Here is a 19,949-nt window from a genome sequence, read left to right on the forward strand (position 1 = left end):
TCTTCATGCTCTTTTGTAAACTATAACTTGTTCATCAAGGCCTACTCTTTCAAGTAGGCTCGTGGTATCCTTTCTCGAAAACACCAAAAAAAAAAAAAAAAAACCAGGTATCAACATGTCCTTCCATGCTCAACTCAAACTCGCTCTCATCAAAAGGCACGCACACGCGTCCTGTAATTATCCACAAGAAGAAAAAGAAGCGTAATATAGACACGGACCAGCCAGACGCAACTTGCTGTTTCCAATCATCCATCCATCATTCAGCCAAACGCCAGAAAACAAAAAAGGCCGCCCGAAGCATTAATCGTCATCATAAGCGTCTTGAAATATTGCTCCATACGTAGACTTCATCACATGTCCATTTGTCGAGTGTCCTCCTGCATCTCGTCGCTACCGAGCTCCTTTTCGAGTTCTTCTGTCACGAAACCTTCGTAATCGTCAAGGCTCTTTTGGACATGGATCTTGAACTTGATTACGTCGTTGAGCATTCGGTCAATCTCCGTGTGAAGCTCCTCTCGAAGAGCATTGGCTTGAAGCACAAGCTGTTCATATCTGGTTGTTGGTTAGTATGTGTTACTTCAACTGTAGACCAAGGTCACTTACTCAATTGTTGTGTTGATTTCGCGCTGTTCCAGGATTTGAACATTCTCGGATAAACCGGCTCGCATGCGAGATAGCTCTTTCTCCATCTTCTCAATGTGTGCATCAGAGGCTAACTTCTGCGCTGTCGTAACCTCCTTTGTCTTTTCGTACTCTTCTTCAGCTGCGCGAACACGATGGTTGAGAGCCTCAACCTCGCCACGCCTATCTTCAATGGCTTCTTTGATGCCATCCAATAGGTCGTGGTCTTTGATCATCTCATCCATGGCTGTAGCTCGTCGATCGGAAATTTCCTTGCGAAGCGAAATGAAACTGTTGCGGATTTTACCTCGAAGATCCAGATTGAGGATATGGCCTGCCTGATGTCCAGTGGTAGAATCGGCTACAAGACGATCCGCTGATGATGGCCCTGATGAGCCTTTCATAATGGAAGAAGTAAAGTCGGAGTCGTCTGCCACTATCACTTGGAGTTCAAACTCCCTGCCCTTAGCATTGGCTGCTGTCGAGGGGATCAATGCGATCTGATACGCCATTGTGTTGTACCGATCAACCATCTGTTCCAATTCGTCCAGTTTTCGGCTCGCCTCTACTTCTCGATCTGATACCTTCTTCTTCACTTCCTCTAGTCGCTGGCTGGCAGACTCGATGCCCCTTTGCAACCGCTCCCGTTCAGCAGTCATGCGGTCAATATCCTGCATGCTGATTCCTTGAGCATCAACCGCCTTTTGCAAGCTACGTCGCTCCTCATCGGCTTCTTGGAGTTCTTCCAAAAGTTTATCGAGCTCTTCTTGTAGAACCTGAGACCGACTCTCGTACTTCTCGGACCGTTGCATTGCCAGCGTATTGTACTCCTCGAACTTGACCTTGTCCTCTTCCATAATCTTGAAGTGGTGATCAAGAACTGCGGGGTCTGGTGTCGACTTTTCTAGATCTTCGATTTCTTTGAGAAGTCGCGCATTCTCTGTCTCGAGCATGTCGAGTTCGGATGTGTATTTTGAGTTTGATCGTTCGAAAGCAGCTGCCATAGATTGGACATGGGGCGCCAAAACACGTTCAGCTTCCTCATCTCCTAGATCCTCATCCATAGCTAGCCAGTCTCGGTATCCATTGCTGAGAAAGTCGAAGATGATGCGGTCACCACTGACATCAATGCCGGCCTCCATACAAGCTTCGTCGTACTGGCAGTTCACGTAACCGTCGAGCATTTGAGCAAGTTGCATCATCCAGTGAAGCAGACCAAGAAATGTACTCCAGTTCTGTCCTCCCACAGCGGCAATTTGACTCTTTGTAATACTCCTCTCGAATGGATATCGCATCTGTTTCAATAGAGGAGGAACCTCCTGGTCGATATTCTTTTGAAACTTGTGACTGGGATCGATGCGGTGATAAAGCCACTGAAACATATAGTTAAAGTCCTTTTGCGTCGGCGATTTTAGGACGTTTTGTGAAAGAACATGCTTCATTTCCATCTCAAAGTTATGTTGAACCATGTATTCCATAATCTCCTGTCCAATCCGAGCCTGGAAAGAACGGTCTTTCAGAGGTCGAGGATCGCGGGGAACACCAGCAGGCGCAGGTGTGGTCTGAAAGAAACTTTGATGGTGACTAGCCGTAGGTACAGTAGATTGACGAGGTCGGTATACGCTGCTTCTTCGGTCGTCACCAGTGGAAACTCGCTTTGTTGCAGTTCCGGGAGTAAATGTCGATTTCGGTGCGAACGAGGAGCGCTTCACGGAGGAAAGACCGAGGTCTACAAGGTTTGTTCCTGAGGATGATCGTTGGAACATGGGCTGGCTAGGGCGCGGCATGGCAAGGGAATGCCTAGATCCCGACATGGAGCGCACATGACTGCCCGGATAACCACCAATATTCGAGCTGGATCGCTTCATAGTCGAACCGGGCTGAGGAATGGCGCTGTTTACACTAATACCTCCAAGGGTCTATGTCGAGAGTCAGATTATCGGTCAAGTTGATATATAAACAATGTTTTGCCAACGGCGCATAAGCTGGTAGGAATAGTCGGGGCGTCGCACCTCTCTGGGTCTACGGACGCTCCAAAGGCCCGTATCTTGGGACATGTTCTGACGAAAGAAACACTATGCGACTGCAACGGTATGCATGCGCAGTGTATTCGAGTGTCGTGAGTTGGGATATGCGCGGGCGGCTTATCGTGGTAATAGTCGGTAGTGATGCAAGGTGGGATGTGAAAATGCGTAGACTCTAACGAAGTACGGGAGATTGGGCGTTACAAAACTGTTGCTCGGGCGGAAAGTAAACAAAGCATGTTAAACGGGTTTGATTGGCTCAAGATTTCTAACGTTGCAGGTGGAGTCTTTGTTGAGCTGGCAAACACATTAATTGGTGTTGCACGTGATCGCAACTTTGAGTCTCATGCGCGATGGAACCGTTTGGTACGGTCGATATGGTACGTACCTGCTTCGGCAGCTTCGATAAACTGCAAGCCTCGGTCCAGATCGGTCACGCTCCCGGTTTGACTCCACGCCTCCACGTTCTTGAACTCCACGGCCCGGCCTCCGCAAACAAGTCAGTCAGGCACATGCTTATAACATTTCCATCATCATCGGTCAAGTCTGTTTAGGAGTTCTTTCTTTCAACCTTATCCATTGCGACTCTGTTGATGAAGTGAGAGCCGTCTGACGGCTGAATATCATCCATCATGTCTATCCGCGAGGATCTAGTAACCTCTGCAGTGAGTATATCCCTTGCCCCCAGCCACTGAACCAATTCCATCGGAAACAGTAAATACTAACTCCTGGACAGATTCAATGTCAGTACCCCTTCGCGATAGCAATGCCGAATGCGCCGACTAACCTGCTACAGTTCTACAAGACCCAAGCGTCGCGTCATCCTCGGTCGAAAGCCGCATCTCGTTCCTTCGAAGCAAGAACTTGACTCAAGAAGAAATCGACGTCGCGCTATCTCGAACAGGTGGCAGCGCACCCGCGGCTCCCAGCGCGTCCTTTCCCAGCGCGCCCGCCGGCCCTCCTCCTGGTCAACAATACTATCCCCCCTATCCACAACATGCCTGGCAACCACCACCACCTCCTCCGCGCAGGGACTGGAGGGATTGGTTCATCATGGCTACGGTAGTTGGAGGAGTGTCTTATGGTCTCTACGAGCTAGGCAAGGTATGTGTTTGGCAATGCGACTGCTCCAACAATATAGACTAACATGAGATCAGCGTTACGTATACCCCAATGTGGCACCCCCGACACCGGAGAAGCTGGAACAGGACAAGAAATCGATCGAGGATCAGTTCGACCGAGCTTTTACACTGGTTGAGCAACTCGCCAAGGATACGGAGAGCTTGAAGAATGCCGAGAAGGAGAGAACCGAGAAGCTCGACACGGCGATTGCGGACCTCGAGACAGTTATGACTGACCTCAAGGCTGCCAACCGAAGACGCGAGGACGATGCGAACCGAATCAGGGACGAGGTTCAATCTCTCAAGGACGCGATTCCCAAGGCACTCGAGAACCAAAAGTCCCTTACTGATAACCGCCTGCGCGAGATCAATACTGAGCTTACCAGCCTCAAGACATTGGTTTCTCAGCGCGCGAACACCAGCAGCGCCACTACAAGCTCCTCGACCATGAACTACATGCGAAACACTGGCGGCAGCGCAAACACTCCTGCTGCTGCTGCTGCTGCTTCCACTCCCGGTGCTTCTACTTCTGCGATCAACGGAGAGAAGGCCGCAGTTCAATCGGCCACTACTACCCCTGCGGCCGAGGTTCCTAAGCCAACATTCCCCTCTGCTCCTCAGCTTAACCGCTCATCTTCCCCTCTTGCCAACATGAGTGGCAAGAAATCTATTCCTGCCTGGCAGATGGCCATGGCCAACCAGAATGATACTTCTTCGACTCAAGTCAAGGCTGACGAGTCCAAGGCTGGCGCAAGTTCAAGCTCTTGAAAAAGTACTCGAGTTTAGTTCACTTAATTGTATAGTACTTTATGCATCTATAGTTTTGGGATAATACGGGGGTTGCGAGATGGTATTGTAGCGTTATCATATTACACATTTATTAAGCTTTATATACAACTATGTACGTGTGATGAATATTATGGGTATATGTAAGATGTATATTACTTCAATGTTGATCCATCCATATCTGTTAATTGTTCATGAGGATAATATGTATCAGACTTGAATTAAAGGTATGCCAAGGTCAGTTTTTTCTTTTGGTCAGTACCTATTCAGTATCGTATATTGACCTCTCGCGCTTGCGTCGCGCTTACATGCATCCCCCTGCTAATTCTGCATGCACTCAACCTTGAAGCATTTCCGCAAGAATTACCGTTTTGGGGTGAGTCTCTGGAAACATCACAGCTAACAAAAAAAAGCTGCCAACACATTAGAATAGTGCTTCCCAAACCTTCTTTGTTGTGTATCAAATTACCGAAGGGGTCCATCACAATCTAAAGCACTAGTAGAAACTGCCATCCCAACATTTACTCACTTGTAAACCTCAAACGGTTGAGTGCAGCAGTAGCTCCATATTCTATGCCGAGGCTTATTGAAATAACCCATCACCTGCTCTACTACATTGACCTATTGTCTTTCTTTTCTGCGTAACTCGTGACTTTGTTGTTCATGTTTATTGACTCTTATAAATTTTCGCTGTTAATATTGATTCTTCGATGGTTAAAAAGAAACCGAGGCACAGCTCCCACACTCACCCCATCTGGCGGCACATTTACAAAAGTGGCAAAGCAAGAAGTGTCATGGATTCTTAGAAACCACCCATACCTTACATGACCTTTTGACGCAGTTTCAAAATTTGAGGAGAACTTGTGATTGGTCTTGGCGTGGAGAAGAATTGCATTAGGCCTTGCAAGAGTTCCCGACTCTTTGTTGACTTATAGCCACTGTACGACAACTCACTCACTTTCTTTATTCTTCTACTACCCCTCTGTTGCCAGCACATCTTCTTGCGTCGCTTCTCTGTCTAAGAACATATCTGTCTTGTTCAGATATATCAAGTTGATGCAGTGCTTTGGCAGTGTCAAGCCTTTTCACTGACATTGTAACGCAGCTGTCGCCAGCTGAATCACTCATATTATTACTCACTCGCAACTATAACTACTACAACTCAACCACAACTCGGCTATTCTACACTCGTCACACTTCTGTCAAGATGAATCTCGAAACTATACGTATAGTTGTTCCGCTACTCCCTCTTATTCTTCGCCAATCCTTCTTGCACGTCCTTCACCTCTCCGATTCATCCAAACACCTCGACCTTCGAAGCGCCCTGGTAATCGCTTGTCTCCGCGTTATACTCACACCAAAAACCCCACGTAGTATATCCGCTGTTCAAGAACTTACTCTCCGCGACCCAGGAATCAAGGGTCATATCTGGGTTAGCAAGTACGCCAGTCCATCACCTCCTGAGACATCAATCCGCGATGTCCTCATCGCAGCTCTCCAACACACCGGAGGATCCGCCTGCCGAGTCCCCGTTCCCGACCTAGTTGATGTCGAGGCCGAATGGACCGGCTACCGGAGTGGTGTATCGAGTGGCGCTCCGTTGCCTGACGTGTCGGAGCGGGAGAGGTATCGCGGCATGATGCGGGACTGCAAAAATCCAACAACTGTGCTGTACTTGCACGGCGGCGCTTACTATCTCTGTGACCCTGCTACACATCGTCCTACGACCAAGAAGCTGGCCCAGTTGACGGGTGGTCGGTGCTACTCTGTGCGATATCGACTTGCGCCTCAACATCCATTCCCCGCAGCATTGCTGGATGCTTTTGTGTCTTATTTCACATTATTGTATCCACCTCCAGATGCTTACCACGACCCTGTGCAACCGGAGCATATAGTGATTGCTGGTGACAGGTATGTCTCGAGTCCTTGACTCTAGTGTATCACAAGTACTGACTGATAAACTCATAGCGCTGGTGGTAATCTTTCACTCGCACTGCTCCAACTCATCCTCGAACTCCGAAGACAAGACTCCCCAATCTTGTGGCACGGTGAACTACGCCAGGTTCCCTTGCCAGCTGGCTTGGCACTAAACTCTCCATGGCTGGATGTTACACAAAGTTCTCCGACATGGGAAGCATCCACGCCGACGCCATTCGACTATCTCCCCAAGCCCGAAACCATGGATCAGCTCGCGATACCTCCCTGCAAGGCATGGCCGGCCAACCCACCAAGACGCAACCTGTACGTCGCCGACGACCTCGCTGCCCACCCATTGGCGTCTCTCGTCATGGCGCGCAGCTGGAAAGGGGCGCCGCCTATCTACCTCTGCACGGGATGGGAGATTCTTGCGTACGAGGACAAGTACCTCGCGCGCCAACTCGAGGCTGACGGAGTCCGGGTGGTTTTTGAGGAGTACGAGGGTATGCCGCATTGCTTTGCAATGATGCTGCGCAATGCTCCCGCCACGCCACGCTGTTATAAAGGATGGGCGTCGTTCATAAGCGCAGCAGTTGAGAATCCTGAAAGCATTGAGTCAAGTGCTGTCACGATCAAGTCCAAGACTTGTGAGGAGGTGCCATTGAGGCTTGATCAATTGAGCGATGCTTCAGAAGAAGATTTCAGACAAAGGGTATTGCATAAAACAGGGTTGAAAGATCGGGATATAGACATACCCGTGGCTAAGCTATAGATGATCATTGGTGTTTACAGTATTGTGGAAATAGATGAAGTACATAACATGATGTATATATGGCAAAGGTTATAAGACTACATTTAATTATTATTGTATATGTTTCTCTTATGAATTTGGAAGTGTTTAAAGATTCTATCCCAACCTGACTTTTATCTTGGCTTGTCTTACTTATACGCACTCACCTGACAACTGAAACTTAACTAACCGGCACGTTCGGAACGTACGAGGCCAAGACATGTACACAATCCAACATTCATCCCCATCTCTCAATCAAACACCAATTGCTTCATCTAAATAATTGTCCTTACAAGTTCGTCTATTTAATTCATCTTTCGGCTCCGCCTCCACCGATCCCCGAGACCGGCCCGCAACGGGGGGACCCACCAAACTTTTATAGTCCGACAATATGTCGCTGATCTCTGAACCTCGAGACAAAAACGACGAGACAGACCCAACTCGTCCCAATTCGACTCCCGAGGGTACCGCAATGATGGAGCGCCACAAAAAGGCCGTTACGTCCATCGCCTCGGCCGTCCGCGGCTTCTTCGAGCGTCGCGAGCCCTACCGCATCTTTCACGGCAGCACAAATAGCACCCGGCCCCAGACAACAGGCAAGCCCGTCGTCGACATCAGCGCCCTCCGCAATGTTCTCCAGGTCGACAAGTCCACCCGCACGGCTCTCGTGGAGCCCAATGTCCCCATGGACAAGCTCGTCGAGTCGACCCTCAAGCACGGCCTCGTTCCACCTGTAGTCATGGAGTTTCCCGGTATCACAGCTGGAGGAGGTTTTGCGGGCACAGCAGGAGAGAGTTCCTCGTTCAAGCACGGATTCTTCAACGATACTGTCAATTGGGCTGAAATGATCCTCGGAAACGGCGAGGTTGTGCGTGCGTCGCGGGAGGAGAACGCTGATCTGTTCCGTGGTGCCGCTGGAGCTGTTGGTTCTCTGGGCATGACGACGCTTCTTGAGCTTCAGCTGCAAGAGGCCAAGAAGTTTGTCAAGACAACGTACCACCGAACCAGCAGCGTCGCTGAAGCTGTTGCTCGTATCCGCGCTGAAACCGAAAACCCCTCCAACGACTACGTTGACGGCATCCTATTCTCCAAAGATCATGGAGTCGTTGTTACTGGTACCCTGACTGATGATAAGCCCGCCGATACCAAGCCCCAGACCTTTAGCGGTGCTTGGGATCCCTGGTACTACCTCCATGTTCAAGATCGCACTCGTGATGTCCCCTCTGCCGGTCCTACCGTCTCTGCCGAATCCGCCTCGCCCTCTCCTGTTGATTACATCCCCCTTGCCGAGTACTTCTTCCGCTATGATAGAGGTGGTTTCTGGGTTGGAGCAGCTGCGTTCACATACTTCAAAGGCGTTCCGTTTAACCGTTTCTTCCGATGGTTCCTCGACGACTTTCTGCACACCCGTATGTTATACCGCGCCCTTCACGGCAGCGGTGAATCAGCCCGCTTTATCGTCCAGGATCTAGGTCTTCCCTACAAGACTGCCGAGACATTCGTTGACTACACTGCTGAAAACTTCAACATCTGGCCCCTCTGGCTCTGTCCCCTGAAGCAGACAGCCCCACCGACCTTCCACCCTCACACCGGCGAGACGATTACTGCTGCTGACGGTACTGTGACAACCCCACCATCCCTGAACATCGGTCTTTGGGGTTGGGGTCCTTCCGACCCTGAGGAGTTTGTTACTAAGAACCGTGCTCTCGAGGATAAACTCGTTGAGCTTGGTGGTCTGAAGTGGCTTTACGCACATACATACTATAACAAAGAAGAGTTCTGGGAGTTGTACGGCCAAGAATGGTATGACAATCTGCGAAAGAAGTACCACGCTGAGACGCTGCCTACTGTTCACGACAAGGTCAAGGTCGATGTTGAAGCTCGAAAGGAAGAACGCCAAAAGTGGAAGCGCTCCCTGAAGAGCAAGCCTCCTCTGGGTGGTCTTTACGGTATCTGGAAGGGCATCCAGAGCAAGGATTATATGCTCCACCGACATGCGGAGTGGAAGTACAAGGGGGAGAAATAGATGAATACCCGTGTTTGTGTAGATATAAAGTAGAGTTTGTAAGATCATAAAGAGATAAAGCCTAGAGCTCTGCTCGAATTGGCAATGGATGGATGTACGAACAATAGACAATTTAGAGTGCACTTTGTTGTTTGGGAATACATTTCTTTCAATATTCCAAATATCGTAATTTCTTCTAAGCTCCAAATGACCATATCTATGGGCCTCAAGGTTCCTGATATATCTTCCAGGGGAGACTGCATCCCCGTTATGTACACAAGCTCTCAATGACCGTCATTGCTGGCTCAATTAGGGGATCTCAGTATCAGTCTCCACCACGCGGGATGCGCTTCTATCGTCCCGCTGTATTCCTCTTCCAATGCGTCTAGTTTTCTCCCATTGTAGTCATCATGTTCATGATATGCTTCTGATCCTGGTTCTTGGCTTTCGAACCAGATCTGAAGCAAAAAGGTCCCGTACCTAAAGGTGAACGGGAAGTAGAAGGGTTATGAGGCTATCAAAATAGAGTTCTTTACTCCTGGATAGCGTACTCACGCTTGAACATATCGTCAACCTTGGTCAGGTAGTAAGTACCAGGGATGATAGTTGAAGCGTCACCCTTGGGGGTGTAGTCCTTCTGGAGATGGGCCTGCTTTCGGAGGTTGCACATCTAGATATAGAATTAGTATTCAGTCGATAAATTGATAGTAATAATTTGCTTACCTCGTCGTAGGTCTCAGGGGGGACGGCACGGCGGGCCTCGAGACGAGCGGGAATGTTCAGCACGTCGGAGATCTTCTCGACACTGCCGTTGATGCGGAAAGAAAGGAAACTGGCAGCAAGACCAGAGCCGTAGGAGAAGAGACCAATTCGCTTGCCCTCAAGATCCTTGTTGTCGACAACGCTGATCAAACTGGCCAGACCACCCCAAACGCTACCACAGTACATGTTACCAACATTGGTGGCGACATGGATGGAGGGGTTGACACGCTCCTGGAAGCGCTTCTTGGTAAGGGTCATGAAGGTCTTCTCGAGAACCTTGTCGGTCAGGGACTTCTCGTAGTCCATGTCACGGAGCTCAGGAGCGACCTCAGCAAAGACGGGAGAGTCGGCGTTGGCGAGGTAGTCGTGGTAGAGGAGACGAGCATAAGACTTCTGGACAAGCTTGCAAGTGGGAGAGTGGAAAGCAAGGTAGTCGAAACGGTCGAGGCTGGTCTTGGTAGAGTCCTCACCGTTGGTGGCGCCGTTGGTGCCATTGGCCTGCTTGGCCTCACGCTTGCAGTAAGCGCGGTAGGCGGCATCGAGGGCCTTGCTGTAGCAGTTGACGGAGTAGTGGCCATCAACGTAGGGGTACTCGCTGGTAAGGTCGGGCTTGTAGAAATCGTAGGCGTGCTGCATGTAGGTACCACGCAGACCGGGCTCGGCAACAATAGGGGCGTTGGGGCCGATCAGGAGAGCGACGGCACCGGCACCACCAGTGGGGCGAGCATTGCCCTTGGCGTAGAGAGCGATATCACCGGCAACGACGATAGCATCGCGACCGTCCCAAGCAGAAGACTCAACCCAGTTGATGGCGTTGAAAACAGCGTTGGTACCACCGTAGCAGGCGTTGATAGTGTCAACACCCTCAATGTTGGTGTTGTCGCCAAAGAGCTGCATAAGCACACTCTTGACAGACTTGGACTTGTCGAGAAGAGTCTCGGTACCAACCTCGAGGAAACCAATCGAGTTGGGGTCGATGTTGTAGTTCTTGAGGAGCTTCGAGGTAGCGGTAAGAGCGAAAGAGTAGATATCTGGAGGGGGAATCGGTTAGCGGTGATCCAATGGCATCATGAGTATGGGGTTTCGCGGTGAAGATGATCGCGCTAAAAAAGATGATCTTTTTCAGGGGACGGTGAGGGACAGAACAGTACAAACTTACCCTCGCGATCGTCGCAGAAGCTCATCTTGGTCTGGCCAAGACCAATGGTGTACTTTCCGGCGCTAACGCCATCGAACTTCTCAAGCTCGACCTGGTCAACATACTAAAAACGAGTAAAATTGTGGTTAGCCAGGGTCATGATGAAAAGAGGCGTTTCAAGCGTTGGGGGATCGATTATGAGGGGCACAATCTTGGATCTGGCTAAGGCGATGGAGGGGCACACGCGACCAGGAACCCGAACACGAGAGCAATAAACGCAGGGACTTTTTTTTGCCCTCTGTCGCAGCCAAAAAGTTTGGGTGAGGGGCAACATTCAACGACAACAATTCCCAGCAGTAGCAGAGCATTGGGGTCGCTGAAGATACAACACAGCATAAAAGGGGTAGTTCTCAGCTTACCTGACTAGGGAAGTAAAGCTCAATGGCCTTGATACCAATGTTCTGAGGACGAGACATGTTTAAAGACTTTGGAGGGGAGTCGGTTGGTGAGAAGAGGAAGAAGTCGAACAAAGAGAAGAGATGGGAAGAGAAGTTGAGAAGGAGGAAGAGGATGTGGAGATAACTTATAATAAAGTCGACAGCAGAGCAGGACAAGGGAAGGGGGTACCCGGAACGAATGCGCGAGATTGCGGGTAGGTGTGAGGTGTCGTGTCGTTACTTTACTTACAATTGTTTGTAGTGAAGTCAATGGATGGAATATGGGGTGTGATTACAAGGCTAGGCCGACCAGGCCAGCCAGGCCAGCCAGTTACTACTACAGCTGGCGGGGTGAAGCGAGTGACCTGCTATTGTTGGGTAACTTAGTTAGGTTCAAAGGTATCAAGTTTTTCACCGCCCTTTGCCTCTTTCCACTGGATAGATGCTGCACTGTTGTCTTGTCGTGTAATTGGATTGGCTGGTCTTTTGGGTATGAATTGTTGTCATGATGGGATGAAAGGACAGGGTAGAAGAAGGATACTTTGACTAGAAGCTTTGACCGTCAAAACAATAGTTATCTATCTTATATTGTTTTTACTCTGTACATCTCTAAGCATGCAGTATACATACGTGGTAGACTTTATCCATCATGAGTTTCACCGAGCCATGCCCCGTCCCGTAATGACTCGAGATTCTATTCAAGCGCCTTCCCATCATGACCTTACCTCAGCTCATCTCACTGCAGGAGACTTTCACTTTGGTTTTTCTTACGCCTCCCGCTTCCCGCTCCCGGTTTGTAGTTGCAGCACATGTCGCCTCTGTCAGGGGCGCATGTAAAAATGTACATAGTGCAACAAAGTTATCTCTCTGCCCCCCGTCCAATTTAGGATTGTTGTGGTGGGAGTGGGTTAGCCGCTGATAGGTGGGACTTTGGACGGGTATAAGTCGCTGTACAGTTTAGTTCTAGTAGTTGGTTGAACCTCTCTAACTTGACCTTCTGTTACTGTTGGAAACACGAACACGACAAGCGGCTTATTGCTAGTTTCTAGTTGAATCAACATGGGCAATTCGTTGGCTTGTTGATGTGATATTGGGGTAATCTCATGGCAAGGAGAGCCTTGTAGATCTTGGTATGACGGCTTAGTATTGTGATCAACTAATGGCTTTCAGAGCAATTGTTGAGACGGGATGGTTCGCAAGGATATGTACTGGCCTGCAACTGAGCATGTACCTACTGCAGAACGTACATGATACTTACTTTTCCTTTTCTATACAAGAGTGGACACATTTCAGTCAAGATTTTTATCTGATCCATCTGAGCCCTCCGGTTCGCGGACGAAGCTCCCATTGCCACAATCCAAACTCCACCAGACGAAAAGAAGAAGAAAAAAAGAGGCCAAAGGGAATAAGTCAAGCCAAGAATCCAGAACCCGTGCTTTTCCAAGGGACTTGGCCGCTAGACAGGGGGGGCTCACTACACCAACGCTAATCCCTTTTCATTTATCTTCACTCAAACGGCTTTTGATATTCTTCAACTCTCGTCCCTTGCATCAATTGAACATAATACTCGGTACGGCACGCATTTCAATGACGTCCTGCAGGTTATGTCTTTCAATTAGAATACGAAATTATGCGCTAAAGCTGTTATGTGTCTCACTGTAACGCTTCAATTGCTGCATGTATTTATTTGCTTCTTGGGAAGCGGCGGTACTATATCACTCAAAGTCCCACTTCATGCATCCTTAGGATTCTTCCTTTCGGGTTCTAGTTGCCGTTGACATCCTTCACGATCCTTTCCAAGTATTTATTTATTGGCTTAAGGTACAAAGATCATTTACAATTGAATTAACCAGAACACTACTCTGTCTGACTTGAATATTCGGTTTGACATGCACGCTTACCCTGAGGTCGAGGTTACCCTAATGTCAAAGTTGAACCATCGTAAAGTGAGGGCGAGACATTCATCCAGCATCATCATCCCGGTTTGTTCCTCATGTACGACACTTTTCAAGCTCGTGATAATGTAAAGCATTACCTTATCAATCGCTCAACCGCCGCATTCCGTTTATCGGCGTGGGTCAAAACGAACCTCTCTAACTCTGATCAAGTTAGCTTTACACTCTTTTAGTATAGTAGCCCGGCCGCTAAAGTCATAACATGCCGCTCAAGATAATCAACGTGCAGCATCTCAGGTACCACTTCGGAGCTTGCCTCTTGTCAATTATCGCTCAAGAGGGATGTACCGGTGGTACGTACACATAAAGGTAGAGAACCTAGGTCTAGAACCTGGCTGTGATATCAATCCCAGGTTGGATAATATACCATGTCAAAATGATACAGCGTCGTAATACAAAACATCGTTCTCGCTTCTACGCTCTCTTATTCGGGTCGATCCTATCCGAATTTAGTTTCAGCTTTTTTCCTTCAGGATTGAGGATGTATGTAAGCCGCATGGCATCTCATCCCTTGCATGCAGACTTATCGTAGGATTTTGTTTAGTCCCCGGTTGCGAATACGTCATATTATAGACCAGCCTTGTAATTCTATGCGAATTCGATGATGCAGTATCGATCGTGGGGGTTTACTTTTTTCGTATTTGCTTGTTGCAGCAGAATATATCCTCCCCCGTATTCTATCCCTTGGCCCAAGCGATCCTGGTAGGATCTAACCGACAGGAGATCATACAGGCATCGATCTTACATCTGTATCATCTCTCTTCGCTGGAGCTAACAATGCCTGTTATTACTCGTGTTCGCTCACCTGATTTTCTTATCAGCTTATTATATGTGTAGCACGGCACGGTGCTTGTGCGGCGTAAGCCCGAATGAAACTCTACGGCAAATTTATGCACAGTCATCATGTCTTAGTTACCAGACAACTTCACGAACCAATGTTAGGGGGAGATTCATCGTGAAACTTTTGATGTATTACTGCACTATTCGCGAAATGGAAACCCATTCATGACAACCTAAATCTGACTCATAACTCCAATACAATGCTGTCGTGTGTATTCGTATTCATCATGAAACTGGGTTTGGGGTGTCATATCCAGAGTCGGAGGTACCCTTTGGCTTAGACTCTGCAGCAAGCTCGTCCACCTTGGCATCCTTCTGCTCATCAGCTCCAACCTCCGGTTCCTTGGGCTTGTCTGCAGGCTTTTCGTCCTTCTTCTCCTCGCTCTCCTTCTTATCCTCCGTCTTGACCTCAGACTTAGCCTCAGAATCAGAGTCAGAGTCAGAATCAGACCCAGAGCTCTCGCCGTTGCTCTTACGCTTTGCTTTTGCCTTTGCCTTCTTAGCCTTTTTGCGTTCTTCCTTCCGCTTCTTCTTGGCCTCGGCCTTAATAGCGTCGGCCTCCTCCTTGCGTCGCTTCTCTGCATCTTCGATCTCCTTCTTCTTCCTTTCCTTTCGGGTGCCAACGGTCCAATCATCAATAGCATCGATAACCCCCTCGGGGTCTCGCTTGTTCTTAAGGAGTAAACCTTGAATCTCTGCAGGGCTGAATTCGAGTGAGGGCATCTTAGCAGCGAACTTGGTGGCCAATGCATTGATGCGTTCTAGGGTCTCAAGGCGAGTCTTTTTAGCCAGTGCAGCCTGCTTCAGAGCTTCCTCAGGATCCAAGTACTTTGCCTTGGCTGCTCCCACATCGACGTCTTCACCTTCGTAAGGGGCATAGATAGCACGGAAAATAGAGGCGCTCATATCAGCATCAGCCAAGCCGAACTGAACAATCTTATCAACGCGACCAGGTCGAATGAGTGCTTTATCTAGCTTCTCCAAGTGATTGGTGGTCATGATAAGAACACGACCCTCTTGAGAAGCAACGCCGTCGAGGATGTTGAGGAGGCCAGACAAGGAGATGCGGCCATTAGGTACAACAGGAGGAGCACCAGGTGTGGTATTAGTGCTCGAGACAGGGACTGCAGCCGCCTCAGCTGTGCTGTTTCCATCTTGCTCTTCACGGGTGTGTGTGAGACCGGCAGTGTCAATATCTTCTAACAGCACAACGCAGCGGCGAGGGAGTTCGGCGAAAAGCCTACCGAGATTCTCCTCATTGATTTGGACGGAGTTCAGGCTGGCCATATAGATCCGCATGTTGAAGTGGCCAGCCAAAGCAAGACTCAGCGAACTCTTTCCAGTGCCAGGAGGGCCATAGAGAAGATAGCCGCGGCGATAAGGAATGCCACGGTTTGCGTACCAGCGACGAGTGTTGGGGTTGAGGTAATCGGTAACATCATCGATCAGATCGCTCTTGGTCTTTTCATTGAGAATGACTGTGGAAATAGGACGACTAGCTCGGCTCATGCAGCGCTGCCAGGTGGGATCACCACCGCCCGAGGGAACAGTACTGCGGTAGATGGCAGTCTGCTCCTCGTCTTTCTTGAGGTATTGCTCCTGGGCGTCTAGGAGGAGCTCCTTGATGATGCGTGGGTTGCGGCCGAAACAAGAGATGGAGAGTTCCTCGCTTTCACTGTTGGAAAGGAAGGGGCTTTTCTCGCGGCTCTCGTGACGGTTAAAGATAAGGATGTGTCCATTGTACAGGAACCAATGGGAACCAACCGCAGGGGTGTATTTGAGAGGTTTCTTGCTGTTCTTTTCATCATCGTCGTCGTCGTCCCACTCGTAAAGCCACCAAGATCGGGAGTTGAGGTCGGTGTTGACCATGAAACGGCGTGAACCCTGAGAAAAGCGTTGTTTTGCAACCCATGCCATAACAATATTGTAGATCTCGTCATCGGTGCGAATGCGAACAGAGGACATCAGGTACTGCTGGATGGTGTCCCAGAAGTATTCTTGAATGTAGTTCCAAGCACACACGATACCAGAGATGACAAGAAGCAGGGGGATGTAGAGGTTGAGATCAACGCCCAGATAGGCGTGAATGATACTGGAAAAGGTGGTAAACCCGGGGAAGATAAAATCGAGAATAGCGAACTGTGTAGGTGCCTTGGGTAGGCCATCCTCACCAGGACTTGTTGAATTTAGAGAATCCATACTGTCGCCCGGTGAGATGTTTTGTAGGAAGGCAAGTAATCCTAACATGAATCTCTTTGGGTGCACCGTGATGTGGTGGGTTGCAAGAAAAGTCAACCCAAGTCTGTAGAAACAGAAGAGATGAGAGTGAATGAAACAAAACAAAAAAAGAAATAAAAGAAGGATCAAGTAAAGATTTTATACCACAGAAGTGATGGATGATGCGTAATACGTAACTACGAAAGAGGCATCCATCCACATGCACATGAACTTAGATGCATACTAGACTAGCTAGGGCGGACCATCAGCCTTACAGCACAGTCAAAGCCAACTTTGTTACCGTCTTTGACTCACATCCCGAGCAGTGATAAGTTTCTCGCCGTGCCAAAAATGGAATAGATGGACCTTTTGATTTGTGGGGTAAAAGGAAGTATGATGATTTTCTCGTTAATGTTAGGCAGCCAGGCAGCAGGTACTTTGGTCCACTGATTTTCTTTATTCTTTGGCTCTTTAATACGCTAGAGTCTTTATTACTGGCTGATTATATGCGTACCTACCTACATGTGTTTGCTTACCTACTGTTCATGAATCTCCTGGCTGCCTCTTTTTCTTTCAGCAGACCAAGATTAGACACATCAGATTGGGTGAGGCTACATGCAGTACAACAAACAAGCCCTAGGATGACTGCATCTTGCATCTTGAATTCTAGACCGTAATTCTTTTTGACTGCAAACTCAGCCTTCAACATGATTCAGGATATGTCTTTCAATATTGAAAGAAGATTTATCGTCATTGCTCGGTCTAGACTCTAAGAAATCTAGACTAAAACTTACCTACAGGGGAGGAGTCACAGGGGGGGGGGGGGCTATGGGTAGCAGAAGAATTGATCTTCAAGCTTTAGACGACAAAAATAAATAACCTAAGAAGTACGGCGTGAGTCGCATAAAGCGGCATAGTAATTTAGTCTCTTATTCTCTGGAACGTCAGGGTCCACTGAAACTTTGCCGTGATATGTTTCCACTGAGGCTGTGTTTTCGGGGGATTGGCTGTTGCGTATAGGGGAAGCCAGGCACTGCAAACACTCTGCATCGCTCAAACCCGAGATGCACAGGCACGGCCACTGTAAGTCGACAGGCAAACTTCAAGGCTTTTTAGTCGTCCAAGACTGACGTCAATACAAGATAACACATGAAAATGAATCATAAAGTTGTTAACTTGAATAAAATTAAATAATAAGTAATAACTTGGTCCCATAACTCCCTTTCGCCGTCCCACTTGTCGTTAACTATACAGTCATTAAATAAACAAAAGAAAGTTTCCCTTTGACACTATAATTCTTGATCACTCCAATCAGAACTCCATTCACTCTCTGATCGGGGACCACTTCTGCCCCCCTGGAAAGGATTGCCTGGTTGGTTTTGACCAGTCACGTTGATAAAAGGTGCTGCTTCGGGCATTTGAGCGTTCATGGGAGGTGGTGGCATAGGAGGAGGAGGACCATTCATCTGTGTCGGAGAATAACCACCTCCATAACCAGGATCGTAACCTTGTCCTTGATCGTAAACACCATCATCGTACCCTCCTTCGTAACCTCCACCGAACCCGGGATCGAAACCTCCGTCGATGGGTCCACCCATCGGAGGCGGAGGCGGAGGTGGGCCACCGTTCATCGGCGGCATCGGCATCCCCATAGGCTGTACTGGAGGTCGGGGAACGGCTCCATCAAAGTGCTTACGAGAGCCTCCGCCATCCTTGCGACTACGTCCGCTCTTCTTGCTACGGCTGCTCCCGGTACTGCTGCCGCTGCTGCTGCTGCTGCTGTTACTACCACCGTAGTAGTAGTACCCATGAGGTCGAGCAACCCAGAAGAGTTGTGTTTCTGGTTCGTTCCAGTAAGAAAAGGCTGAACCACCTGATCGGACAGAGCGGTCATCATCAAAGTCTCGGGTTCTCTTCTTGACAGCGGTGACACCTGGAGGTGCACCAGCAACCCAAGACAGAAATCGAATGGCCATGGGCTGCTTCTTGGGGATTCTGGCATATGTAGTTGTCCATGTTGATGAGTTGGTATCATCCGAGTAGACGGATGAACCGCCAAATGACTTGTGTGACATGGTGATGGAATATATATGATGACTTTATTGGGCAGTGAGGTTGTCTAGTGATTGGTGGTGTTGAAGTGGTGTTCACGAACCAAATCGTGAAGCTTGGGTATGGTGTTGTGGAATAGGACAAGCAAGGAGCAGATAGTAAGGGGTTCCTTGTACAAAAGAAGGGTGATCGACAAGAAGAAATCTAAAGAAGGAAGATGAGGCAAAGAACAAGACGGACATGGCAGCATGATATAGACGGAGACTAACACAGACCAGACCAGAACCCCAGTCGAGGTTTCTACTATATTATGGCATTGCGCATTGCACATCCATAGAGCAATCGTCAGGATCGGCTGCCTTGTCAAGCCATCACATACTCTGCGGGCGACGACAAGACCAAAAAGGAGAGGTTATTGTTCCCCCCATGGTTGTCGCACATTACACAGCAGTAGGCTCTGAGAAGGGTAACGACAGGAGCAAGACAGACAGGGGGGAAATATGATGGTCGAATCAAAGTGAGTGTAGTGAGCGTTCGTCTGTGCAGCTGTGTGAGCGAGCCTATACAATACGACCAAAACGTTCCAGGTGATGTGCAGTACCAGTTACCAGTAACAAATCTGCAGGTGACGAACCACCAATGGACCTGGACATCGTTTGGTTCCTTGAGGCTCTCTCGGGCGAGCAGCCGTTCAAACCAAAGGGTGCGCCACGCTCGCCCTGCTTTTGAGCGAGGTGATCTAGGACCAGAGATGAGGGTGTAAGAGATGCAAATCTCGTGGACGAGTAGATTTAAGGTGAAGCGAAATATGCAGCACTTTTATGTGAATGTATGGTTCGTCAGAAGTTGTTAGCTAAAGAAGGGATTGTTTGGATAACACCAAGTCAATTGGCAACGGAATACAAAGATCAAGTCTACTCCAGTAGTACATTGGACATAGGATCAACTTCCTTGAAACTTAACCTAGCACGAAACTCCGTTGAGCAGCATAATTACATAGCACGAACGACTGATCACTCGAACTAAACACAACATGATGCGAACGGGTCGAGGATAGGCGACGCCTAGACGTCATGCAGTCAGGATATTTAGCTGTGGCTGCTTTGTCTCCTCTCTATCTCTCAAGTATCAACCTCGACCAAGGTAACGAAACGAGGCTGCAGTGCACATCTAAAGAACCTGAGTTATGAGAGCGCGGTTGCAAAACGCTCGTCTTGAAGCACAACGATTGGTTGAGGTCTGCTGCAAGCTGCGAGCTGCCGCGGCGCAGGGAGGAGGGGAAGG

At 48.8% G+C, this 19,949-nt stretch overlaps 7 protein-coding genes across 7 annotated transcripts; 3 read left to right on the plus strand and 4 right to left on the minus strand.

Annotated features, from left to right (window-relative positions):
• Positions 1–350: 350 nt before the first annotated feature.
• Positions 351–2,678, minus strand: FSST1_000450 (kinetochore-associated Ndc80 complex subunit NDC80; the record flags this gene model as incomplete). Its single annotated transcript, XM_083230681.1, has 3 exons — positions 351–552; positions 604–2,540; positions 2,634–2,678. The coding sequence occupies 3 exons, from the start codon at positions 2,676–2,678 to the stop codon at positions 351–353; spliced, it is 2,184 nt and encodes a 727-aa protein (XP_083090632.1).
• A 599-nt stretch (positions 2,679–3,277) lies between these two features.
• Positions 3,278–4,534, plus strand: FSST1_000451 (peroxisomal membrane anchor protein conserved region-domain-containing protein; the record flags this gene model as incomplete). The annotated part of the gene is made up of 3 exons (XM_083230693.1): positions 3,278–3,314; positions 3,442–3,749; positions 3,803–4,534. 3 exons carry the CDS (start codon positions 3,278–3,280, stop codon positions 4,532–4,534), a joined length of 1,077 nt encoding a protein of 358 aa, XP_083090633.1.
• A 1,225-nt stretch (positions 4,535–5,759) lies between these two features.
• Positions 5,760–7,241, plus strand: FSST1_000452 (alpha/beta hydrolase fold-domain-containing protein; the record flags this gene model as incomplete). Its single annotated transcript, XM_083230704.1, has 2 exons — positions 5,760–6,463; positions 6,521–7,241. The coding sequence occupies 2 exons, from the start codon at positions 5,760–5,762 to the stop codon at positions 7,239–7,241; spliced, it is 1,425 nt and encodes a 474-aa protein (XP_083090634.1).
• Positions 7,242–7,650: 409 nt separating this feature from the next.
• Positions 7,651–9,285, plus strand: FSST1_000453 (FAD-binding oxidoreductase; the record flags this gene model as incomplete). The annotated part of the gene is made up of 1 exon (XM_083230715.1): positions 7,651–9,285. The coding sequence occupies one exon, from the start codon at positions 7,651–7,653 to the stop codon at positions 9,283–9,285; it is 1,635 nt and encodes a 544-aa protein (XP_083090635.1).
• Positions 9,286–9,569: 284 nt separating this feature from the next.
• On the minus strand, positions 9,570–11,640 carry FSST1_000454 (hydroxymethylglutaryl-CoA synthase; the record flags this gene model as incomplete). Its single annotated transcript, XM_083230726.1, has 5 exons — positions 9,570–9,744; positions 9,816–9,934; positions 9,988–11,057; positions 11,186–11,288; positions 11,584–11,640. 5 exons carry the CDS (start codon positions 11,638–11,640, stop codon positions 9,570–9,572), a joined length of 1,524 nt encoding a protein of 507 aa, XP_083090636.1.
• Positions 11,641–14,621: 2,981 nt separating this feature from the next.
• FSST1_000455 (BCS1 N terminal-domain-containing protein) lies at positions 14,622–16,595 on the minus strand (the record flags this gene model as incomplete). Its single annotated transcript, XM_083230736.1, has 1 exon — positions 14,622–16,595. The coding sequence occupies one exon, from the start codon at positions 16,593–16,595 to the stop codon at positions 14,622–14,624; it is 1,974 nt and encodes a 657-aa protein (XP_083090637.1).
• Positions 16,596–17,902: 1,307 nt separating this feature from the next.
• On the minus strand, positions 17,903–18,688 carry FSST1_000456 (uncharacterized protein; the record flags this gene model as incomplete). Its single annotated transcript, XM_083230747.1, has 1 exon — positions 17,903–18,688. The coding sequence occupies one exon, from the start codon at positions 18,686–18,688 to the stop codon at positions 17,903–17,905; it is 786 nt and encodes a 261-aa protein (XP_083090638.1).
• Between the last annotated feature and the right edge of the window lie 1,261 nt (positions 18,689–19,949).

The sequence above is a fragment of the Fusarium sambucinum genome, chromosome IV (genome assembly GCF_050947815.1).
Source record: "Fusarium sambucinum isolate potato_lamoka chromosome IV, whole genome shotgun sequence".
NCBI lineage: Eukaryota > Fungi > Ascomycota > Sordariomycetes > Hypocreales > Nectriaceae > Fusarium > Fusarium sambucinum.